This window comes from Lottia gigantea (assembly GCF_000327385.1).
Source record: "Lottia gigantea unplaced genomic scaffold LOTGIsca_100, whole genome shotgun sequence".
NCBI classification, from domain to species: domain Eukaryota; kingdom Metazoa; phylum Mollusca; class Gastropoda; family Lottiidae; genus Lottia; species Lottia gigantea.
This window is the reverse complement of record NW_008706748.1, coordinates 1,065,329-1,075,990: the sequence shown is the minus strand read 5'-3', so window position 1 is coordinate 1,075,990 and position 10,662 is coordinate 1,065,329. Positions and strand designations below refer to the sequence as shown.

At 34.3% G+C, this 10,662-nt stretch overlaps 2 protein-coding genes across 2 annotated transcripts in view; one reads left to right on the top strand and one right to left on the bottom strand.

Moving 5' to 3' along the window:
- Window positions 1-81: 81 nt before the first annotated feature.
- Window positions 82-2,481, top strand: LOTGIDRAFT_237276 (hypothetical protein). The gene is made up of 5 exons (XM_009046397.1): window positions 82-193; window positions 340-378; window positions 598-691; window positions 1,595-1,759; window positions 1,983-2,481. The coding sequence occupies exons 1-4, from the start codon at window positions 97-99 to the stop codon at window positions 1,737-1,739; spliced, it is 375 nt and encodes a 124-aa protein (XP_009044645.1). The 5' UTR covers window positions 82-96; the 3' UTR covers window positions 1,740-1,759; window positions 1,983-2,481.
- A 982-nt stretch (window positions 2,482-3,463) lies between these two features.
- LOTGIDRAFT_237275 (hypothetical protein) overlaps window positions 3,464-10,662 on the bottom strand; it is an 8,387-nt gene continuing 1,188 nt past the window's right edge. Inside the window, exons 2-6 of the mRNA XM_009046396.1 lie at window positions 6,906-7,124; window positions 6,233-6,397; window positions 5,598-5,810; window positions 5,174-5,267; window positions 3,464-4,324 (exon numbers count right to left, since the gene is read on the bottom strand). Of these exons, the coding sequence (XP_009044644.1) occupies window positions 4,276-4,324; window positions 5,174-5,267; window positions 5,598-5,810; window positions 6,233-6,397; window positions 6,906-7,124 (740 nt within the window). The 3' untranslated portion in view covers window positions 3,464-4,275. The remainder of the gene's footprint in view (window positions 4,325-5,173; window positions 5,268-5,597; window positions 5,811-6,232; window positions 6,398-6,905; window positions 7,125-10,662) is intronic.

The window sequence follows — 10,662 nt, the reverse complement described above, 5'->3', positions numbered from 1 at the left end:
ACTATATGTTATAGTAATGATTTATTTCAGTCTAACTATGGTATTATTGATGTTATATGTTATCATAATGGTTTATTTCAGCCTGATCATTGTATTATGGATAATGTATGCTATGGTAATGGTACGATATATAATACCGGTAACAGAGAATTTGTATGTAAAGCTGATGGTATTTCTAAGGCTTGGCATCCACGTGAGTATTGTTTTTTATTAAAACATTTCCAGGTATCTTGTTTATAATATGTTTTACAAGCTAAAAAAGATTTTCAATTTTGTTGTTGTTACATGTAATACCTTTAAATCATTTTTCACCTTTTAATATTTTCTTATATATTTTAGTTATTAATGGAACTGTTACAGATAATGGTATGGTAGAAGGTATTTTCAATCATTTTATTTTTATTTTTAAAAATAGCACTGAACTAATTATATTGTGTCTTGTGTTTGTTAATGTAAATTGTAAAAATCGGCAACGGTTGCAATTCACAATGAATATTATAAGATATATTGAAACTTAAAGATCGTGCAGTTGAGAATCCAAATCACAAAGTGGTTTCGGGTGTTCCAGCATTTAACACGGATGTTTAATATTTGTAGATGAAATTGATGCTGTTGCAATTGGTATATCAGTAGCAGTAGTTGTGGTTATCATTATAGTTGTTTCACTTATCATCGTGTGTGTGCGGAAAAGGTCAGTTGTCAGTTCACCCCATAAATAATAACGACCAATACACCAAAACATGATCATGGCTATGATATTGTCGTTGATCAGAAAAATGACGAATTTGAGAATATCGAGAAAAATGTTTGTTCATATATTTATACCCTTTATGGATTTCTATGAAACTTCAAAGTATGATTTTTATACTTCTTTGTCCCAAATATATGTGTAGTAATGCACTGAATAATCTTCTATATTAGAACACACCTCCTTAGAATATCAATCCCGAAGTTTTCCTCCACCCCCTTAAAGTCAGTCTGCCCCCAATTTTTACCTCCAGGTCAGGGAAGCTGGGACAGCTATTGTAAGTGGTGCCACTTTTTCAGGACGAAATTCCACTGTCGGGTCCCACATAGTAGTAGTTAGTAGTGTTAATAACGACCCGATGACCGTTGTAAATGCTTCCCTGGTCGATGCTAATGGATTACAAGGATTGCCGATCTGACTGTATAAACTCACAACCACACACCATCCGGCAAACCAAGTCTGCGATATCAGCATTTATTGGAAGCTAACGTTAACTTGTTGTTTACCAACTAACCGGCCAACCGGAAGTAAAATATGACACAAACGTGTAACCATTACTGTTATTATGGATAATATTCATACGAAATTAAAACATTCAATTTGGTTTGCCACGGCAATTTTGGCATCATTTTCATAAAAGAAACGAAGCAGACGTTTTTTACGTAAAAAGAAATCCTCCAAAATATTAGGTCACCGAAACTTCCACCAGTTATTGCCAAATATATACTTCCGGTTGACAGGTTGATGTGGTTTGGATTCAATACCAACTCGACCATAGGTTCTGTAGTCCCTGTAATTCTTTAGATTCAATTTTAATACATGTACATTTAATATTTTATTTTTCAGGAGGAATTCAAAAAAGCCCTATGATGTCCCCTCACCAGCTACAAATCCGGCGTTTGATTCAAGAGGTGAAGTTCGCACCGACAATACTTATGATTCGATGACTGTTGATCAGAACAATCACATTTATACGGAAATAACTGAATAAATGAATAAAACTATTACCAGGTCTGTTGAGCTGACAACTTTTTCTTATTTACATTTTGTTATGAATAGCATTCTACACTGTTAATTTACTCGTTGCAGTACATAGTTTATATCCGTTACTCGGTTAATTTGCGCTTACGCCCCCTTTTTAGCTCGAAGCTGTGCACAAATATATAAATTGCTAGTCCCTGTAATTCTTTAGATTCAATTTTAATACATGTACATTTAATATTTTATTTTTCAGGAGGAATTCAAAAAAGCCCTATGATGTCCCCTCACCAGCTACAAATCCGGCGTTTGATTCAAGAGGTGAAGTTCGCACCGACAATACTTATGATTCGATGACTGTTGATCAGAACAATCACATTTATACGGAAATAACTGAATAAATGAATAAAACTATTACCAGGTCTGTTTAGCTGACAACTTTTTCTTATTTACATTTTGTTATGAATAGCATTCTACACTGTTAATTTACTCGTTGCAGTACATAGTTTATATCCGTTACTCGGTTAATTTGCGCTTACGCCCCCTTTTTAGCTCGAAGCTGTGCACAAATATATAAATTGCTTGTTAATTTGCACTCATTTTCTTACGCACAAAGTAAATCATAATTTCTATAAGTATCTCTGTTTATTTGCGCTGATGTGCCTAAGCTCGAAGCTGTAAATATTTTTTTTTATTATACGTAAATCTTTTAATTAACACTAAATTTATTTGACCGTTTTAATAAAATTATTCATAAAATGTTTTGTTTTCACTTCGATTACCACTTGTTATAAACCTTAAGTGACGTCATCCCATTGTTCTAGTGGGATTGCATATCTGTTATAATCCCGCAGTTATTAAACCTCAGGGATATTGTATATTAGGTAGGTCGCAAGCTGCATCGACCTAGTTTGTCGCAACGAGTTGCACCCTTTGCCCCGAAAAGTCTCCTCTTTAAACTATTATGAGAGCTGAGAGGACAATTTTATTCAATATTGGCTTATTAGGATAATGTATAGGATAAAGGCGACAGAGGGCCTTTATAATAATTAAATTCCCGCATCCCGAGGATTTTCCGGAAAAGAGTTTTATCTGACTTATAAACAGACATTTGCTTTTTTTGCAATTGTATACTGACGGGTGTTACGTGTTTACTGACGTACTGACGTGTGACGGAGAAGTTATTCGTTTGGAAAAACGATAAATAATAATTAGATAAGGGACGCAACTCGCGCCTTCAAGACTCTGTCAGTTCATCAACCAGTGAGATTGTTTTACAATTAGGTCTTTGGAACTTCAGTTTTGAATTATCTCCGATAAGGTAATCTTGCTAAATAGTTTCGTGTTACGGAGTAAATATGTGTCGATATATAGACGTTGTTCACTGGAGTTAAACATCGTGTATTTTATACAAATTCATAACATTCCCGAGAAGAGATGTTTTTCTGGTAACGTTGTGCAACTCGTATCTACAAACATGGGCAATTCAGCCGGTGACCATTGAGGATTCTGGAGAAATAATGTACATATAATCACACCGGAATTTTAAAATATGATATCCCTGGTATTCTATATACATATTCCCCGTAATTTTATAATATATTATATCCCTGAAATATAAAATCTCTTCACAACAATGGGATGGCGTCACTAGAGGCTATACAGCTACAAAATTATCTGGAGTATTTCAACCGTAATTTTGAAACGACTCTAGTCTTTTCCCTTTACATTGGGCTCAAATTTGTAAGATTCTCAGGGATTCACTTTATTTAAATAGCGTCGGTTCTGGGTGGTGAATTTTAAATGATCATAACGATTTCTTCAGTGTGTTCATATATAAACAACATAACGTGAAAATTGCTGAAACGAGCTACATAAGTGAAACATGGTAGAAATATGTAACACTTTAGGACGTAAGCGACGAAGAGAGAACCTTATCAGATATCAGAAGGGTTTCCTTCTTTTCCCGTTTTTCCTGAAAATTACAAATTTATTTTCCTTCCGTACTAGAATACATAAAAACTTTTGTTTATTACTATTATCACAAATACATATATTGTATAATATATCATTAACACAGAAATATAATCAAATATATCCACTTTTACATAACACTAAGTTTTGTTTTTCAATGACAGGTGTCGATCGATGCAGGATATGGTCGCTAGTTTTTAGGTGGCACGTTACTAAATTTGTATTTGTATTGTTTGTTGTGTTTGTTGAGTAGCTATGGCGGATGTGGCGCCAGGCAGGATAGGCTTATTAAGAAAACATACTCACTTAAGATTGATATACTTCCTCATGTGAGGAAGCTACTACCAATGTTTCGCAAAATGTTGATTTCGTTTTGATCGTTATTAGATGTCTTTGATGAAATGCTTAACCAATGCCATAATTAGTAACAGTTACTTAGCTAAGTCAACAAGTTATTTTGTGATTGATCTGCAGTGTCTACAGAGACTGGTGAGTCTGTTTAAAAAGTTATGTTAGAAATATACAAAATATAAAATATTGATATGTAAGAAACTCAGAACAACATCTTTGAGTAATCACGCCTTGGTTGGTTTGGTATTCATGTCGTACTTTGGTCCAATTTTTCTGAAAAAAGACAAGTATATATATATATATACATGTATATGTATTCGAACTGGAGTAACGGATGCTACGGGGTGTTGGTTTTACATTGCCACGCTACTTTTCAGAATGAAATGGCGATGGCGTGTTGGCAAACAAAAAAATAAAGGATTGCTGTAAACCTCAATGGTTCTTTCTTGTTCAGGTTTTGCATGTTAATTTTAACTCATTTTCGCTTTATCAGAAATTCATCTAGATTTGTGGAAATATTAAGAGATGTAGAAGCAGAGAGATAAGTGTTTTCATAAGTCATTTTCTTTACATCGGATTTTGTTTCAAAATGTTCATGCATATCATACATCATTCATCATTATAAGTATTGGCCAAGCTTTCGTGAAACACAATCAAAAGCTCTTCACTTGATTTCGGGTCAAAGTTTTACAAGAGTGAATTGTTTGACCTATAGTAAGAACTATTGAAATTTGTTCCAGTAAAGTCGTGCAAATATATTTGTGAACATCAGGAATCCGGGAGCCGTTGAAAACATAACATTAACATTTTCATTTTAGTTTTCTTTGGTGCAGAATAAGCTGTAATTCGTGTTATGTAGATTAAATGAGTTCTTAACTAATCATCCTACACCTAAATAAAGTGGATTGTTTGTGTTTATGTTTTGAATGTAATCCATTGGCGCCGCCTCAACTGAAAATAAACAATTTAACCAAGTTTCGTCAATATAGCCATTCAGAATTGTTCAATAAATAGTTTAACATCAATTGTTTTGGATGGGCGGACATGGGTGATCTATACGATCCAAATTTCATGAGTACTAAAGGGTAAGCAAAATGTACATATTTGTAAATTATGACGTACCTTTGTCTCAAGTACAAGAATATACCGAATACAAGAATAATCAGTAAGGCGATTGTAACGGATAAACACACTCCAAGAATCAAAACTAGTTCATCTGAAAAACACGGCAAAAACAATATTGTAGAAATGGTCAAATTGGTAGATCTACAAAATTAACCTCCTAATCAAGGGTATAGTCAGGACAATTATCATATATATTTGCCATAATTAATGATTTGAAATATTTTGTTAAACCGTCAATGTCACATTTGTTTAAAAGGAGGATCAAGAGTACATTCTCATTATGAAAATCACATCGAACAATCCAAGTAAACCGATGCATTCAGTGATATAAGAAAAGAGCCCAATGAAGTCAATGTATTAGTGTTAGTATTAGGTTAACACAAGCACTAGTCAGTCCACCTTCCCAAAACAAAGATCATACCTGTTTTATAATGTCGCAGATCTTGGACAAAACCATGTTTTCCATGACCATTGGTTGGTCTCTGATTGCCTGGATGATTGTAGGGATCTGTGGGGCTTGACTTCTCGTGGTTGGCATCATTATCCACAATTGCAGTTGAGAGACTTTCATACTTCTTGGTAGTTGAAGATACAGTAGTTGGACGCGATGTTTGGTAGCAATAAGTAGAGTCACCTGTAACCATATAACCGAAAGGTTTTGAAAGCCATGAAATGTAGCCCAAAAATAGGCCAAAGACTGAAAATTCTATATTAATAAATATCCGTACAAGCAAAAACAATGACGCTAACCAAAATTCTAAACTAAAAGTTGTAAAGTAGTGGACTCCTCCAAAGAGAAGTAGCATCAGGTTCTTGAAATATAATTGGAATGCCACAGAAGGTCTATAATAACAGGGAACAGTAGCGACAGACCCAGAGAATGCCAAAAATAATTGACTTTTGTTATCCAGTTTTAAGAAAAGACTCAGTTGTAGGCTATCGCCAGATGCTCATAGCTACAGAGAATTGTGATGCACAGCTGCAGTTTACAGTATGCTATTTCCCTTCATAATTAATATTTTTGATATTATTTATATTTTTTGGTAATTTACTTACCGAAGCAATAACGCTCATCACTACCAAACGTTCTCATCAAGTTATACACCATATAGTCCGTGCAGTTCTTAATCTGTATCGGATACTCGACCTTACAGCAGGATGAAAACATACTTAAACATCCCATTCTATCAACTATACCATCTTCTACTGTAGGATGGGTACCTATAGATAATATGATAAAACATACTTAAACATCCCATTTTATCAACTATACCATCTGCCGTTGGAACAAAACCACCTAAACAGGAATATAATCAGTTCCGCAAAAATAATACATAGTGTAGATTTATCGTTTGGTTTTTAATCTGCAGCGTAGTAAGTTGCCATGTTTATTGTTTGATCTGGTAAACCATTTCTTTTAATCATGTTCTGTCGAAATTTACCCAAAGATATAAGAAGCAATCACCAAACGCTGTTAAAAATGAGTTGACAATATAAGGAGTCTAACAGTAAATTATGAATCATTAATCCCTTAAATATTAAGAATTTGTTTCTATTTTAACGAGCATTGGATTAAATATTAAATGAACCAGAATAAGAGATGCGTAATAATTTCGTCCGATCATTGATGGCAGGTGAAGTCACTAACAGAAAAAGACGAAACGAGGAAACTAGATGAAAAACAAAATCCATATATATTATTGCAATAGAAAAAGTAACGTAAGCCTACCATTCAACCAGACATTGCTATGAGAGCCACAAAATCCATGAGGAACACACTCGGTAGGCATAGTAAGATCCTCTCCTGTTGACTCTAGTTGGACTCTTCTCCATCCTTCAGCTATAAATCTATCATGGGACTCAGAATAATACAGTGAACAATTAATACTTCGTCCACCATCATCGGATAACATTCTGTAGCTGTTACATGGATCATCTTGTGATGAAACTGAAATACAAATATTTATATAGTAACACTTGATTCTAAACATAAACATTTCTACTTTGTCTCTGGAGAAGGCGTCACAATCGAAAACTACAAATGGTGGTAACTAAATGGCCTAACGACCCAAACGAACCAATCGCAAAACAATACCAGAAATACCAAACAAAATGTTAGCAATATACTAAGATGTGTGGAATTTGATGTATTATTACCCAGTTAACCAACAAGATTACATGTGATGTCTTTATAACAGTTCTCATATCTAAATTAGTTTGCTTATCTCATTTTTCTGTGACCTATATCTTTTGAGTTTATTATCTCCCTTGAAAAAAAATTATTTTCTTTCATCTAAGGTGAATGTTACATTTTTTGTCAGTTGTTGTAGTGTTGTTCTTCGTAGAAATAGCACCTTTCTTGCTTTTTTTTGTTAAAGGGATAAGTCCTGAAATGTAGCTACATTTACTCTAATAGTATCGACTTTTTACCTACTGTTTGCACGTTATCGTGTGGTTTATTTTTTCCTTTATGCTCCGAATGTAAATACTGGTATGATTATGTACATATTCAATCTTTATCGGTGCTAGTTACGTAAACTCTACGGAGAGAAGTGATTTTATTTTATATGAAAAAGAAACAAAATTTGAATTTCAGAGTATGGGGGCCAGAGTAGGGCCACTAAAATTGTTCAGGGGGGCACAGGTCATTCTTTTACCATGTAAATGTGGCTTTCTTTGCCATTCTTGAATACCGCAGTCCATTTCGTCACAGTGGAAAGGGAAGGGGTATCATCCGTTAATTGAGAGACCATGTTAGCATGTATCTTCGGGTATTTGATAACTGTCATATAGCCACTTTCGTCTATTTCTGGTAATTTACAAGATGGTCAGGTGGAAAGACAATAATAACACTATATTTGCAGATCTTATATCTATGATTTATTAAATGATGGCAAATATTTGATTCAATCCGATTGAGATATCCAACTTAAGCATAGAACATTTCACAAAACCCTCGTAACTGTTCTCCATGATTTATGAAGCAGAACTTGCCGTCAGTTCCCAAGAAACAGACGTCTTGATGTTGCTTATCCAAACTTACAAACTGGAAAGAACAGTCTGAATTGTAACATTTCTGTGTGGAGCTTATACAATAACGAAACAACGCTTCTGAAATATAAGGTTTCATGCTCTGAACGGTTCCGGTATGTCTGATAATAGAACCAACATAGCTCATTTACTTTTGTGTAGATTTCGGATCGATGCAAAATACAAAGCATTCTGAGAGCATAAATCAGCGGGCGGATCAATGTCATTGACTCATTACTGATAATTACTACTGAACCGAGGATCTCACAATAACTGGCTGCTGCACTGTTAGTTTCCATGACTTGTATTTGCTCGCAGTGAGATCCTGCACTGGCTATGCATGTGTAGCCATCTTAATATAATCATAAGTATATACGCAAATTGAGATGTCTACTAGTTAAGTAAAAATATGCAAGTTTTACAAAATTCATCAGTATATCATACTATAACTCCATGTCTTATTATTACACTTATTAAAATCTGTGTCTCAGTTTTACACCATCTCCATTCTGGGATTGTACTTCCTGTTATAGTGAAGGCTCAGATTTAAAGTGTACTTTTAATTTTCAATATAATAAATGTTTATAACATTTAATTACTTTATTGTATAAGCCATTCTGCAAGTTGACCCACCAAGTTAAAATCCTAGCCTCAGCCAGATCAGATCCCACTTTTTTTGCTAACCATCTCCTTCATACACCTGGGGACAAGCTCTGATTAGTTTATTCATCAGGAGAAAGGTTACACATGGGACTGAGGTTAATTGGTCCGATAATGTATGCTTTTTCTTTTTATCTTTTTCTGTATTTGATATCGATGCAAAATCTACACAAAAGTGAATGGATTTGACGATTCCATTACCATCCTGGTCTCAGAAAATATATATTTATACAATTCATTTGTACCTGTAACGCATGTAAGAGTAAAAAATATCACATTATTAGTGTTCGGCAGCCATTTTGGACGCCATCTTGAAATTCATACCCTTAGAAAAGTCAGGGAAATTGACATCCAAATTCTTTTTAAAGCATATAATAAATCATCAAGTGAGTTTTTGCTTTAATCAAAACAATAATACACTAGAGCCACTCGTGGCACAGAGTGGGACTTTGCAAATGTAGCAAAATGCAAAAGAACCTGAAAAAATCAACCTTCCACGATAATTAGATCAAGCGCAAGAACGGTCTAAAGTTGAGAAATTTTCATTTTTTAGAAGATTGTAATACCGGAAGTGGACGTCAGACCTCACAAATGAAAGTATCAGCAGATAGCCAAGGTCAATGACCTTTGATCTTGTAAAGGAGAAGGTCTAAAAAGGTCAAGATCAAGAGATATACGCCATCAAAATTTCAAATTGCTAACGACTATAAAACCGGAAGTTGACATAGGACGGCAAATATAAAAGTATAAATAGATAGCCAATGCCAATGACGTTTGATGTTAGAAAGGTCAAGGTCAACAAAGGTCAAGGTCAAACATTGAAAATTTTTAAATTCCAAAACCTGTTCCTTTTTTTGAACTATGAAGCAAAAACAATTGAAATTCTAAGACAAAGTGGCCCAATATATGAGGTAATTGTATGCAAAGTTCCATTTTGAACAAATGTATACTTTGCGAGTTATGCCCCTGGCCAAAAATGTCAATAATGAGTAATTTAACCCGGATGTGCCACGCCCACTTCAATTTTTTCTGCATAGGTTAATTGATATTCAGAATGTTACGTTATGTTCGAAATGTAAAGCTCCTACATAATATAGGTCAAAAGATATAGGTCAACAAACGTCAACAAAGGTCAAAATCGAAAAATGAAAAAATCCAAATGTTAAAACCCGTTCCTTTTTTGGAACTATAAGGCTGAAACAACTGAGCTGTTAACACAAACTGGCCAAAAGGATGAGGTAATTGTGTGCAAAGTCCCTTTTTGAACAAACGCATCCTATGCGAGTTATGCCCCTACCTCTAAATGTAAACAATTAGTAATTCAACCCGGATGAGCCACGCCCACCCCAATTTTTTTGTCATAGGTGAATTCATATTCAAAGTGTCTAGTTGTATTCCAAATATCAAGGTTCTACATCAAATAGATCATAAGATATACATATACCAAGCTCAAAAAGACGCAAATATTGTAAAAAAAAACTCAAATTTCAAAAAATCACGAATTTCAATTTTGCTTTAAAATAACGATTGTTATATATGTATGTAAAGTGCAAGAGAAGCACATTAGGAAACCGAAAAAATTAACCCTCTAGGTTAATTAGGTCACGTGCTAGAGCAGTCCAAATTTGCGAATTTGGCTTTTTACGGATAGCTATAAAACCGGAAGTACATGTCGGAGGTCAAAGGTCAAAGTATCAAATGATAGCCAAGGTCAATGACCTTTGACCCTATGAAGGTCAAGGTCATCAAAGGTCAAGGTCACATGGTGTGATCGTTTAAAGCTTTAAAAAATTCAA

Excerpts from the sequence above, each read along its gene's own strand:
- LOTGIDRAFT_237276 (XM_009046397.1), top strand. The coding sequence starts at position 97 with ATGGATAATGTATGCTATGGTAATGGTACGATATATAATACCGGTAAC. Across the intron at positions 379-597 it reads AGATAATGGTATGGTAGAAG|ATGAAATTGATGCTGTTGCA; the intron begins GTATTTTCAATC and ends TAATATTTGTAG. Across the intron at positions 692-1,594 it reads ATCGTGTGTGTGCGGAAAAG|GAGGAATTCAAAAAAGCCCT; the intron begins GTCAGTTGTCAG and ends TTTATTTTTCAG.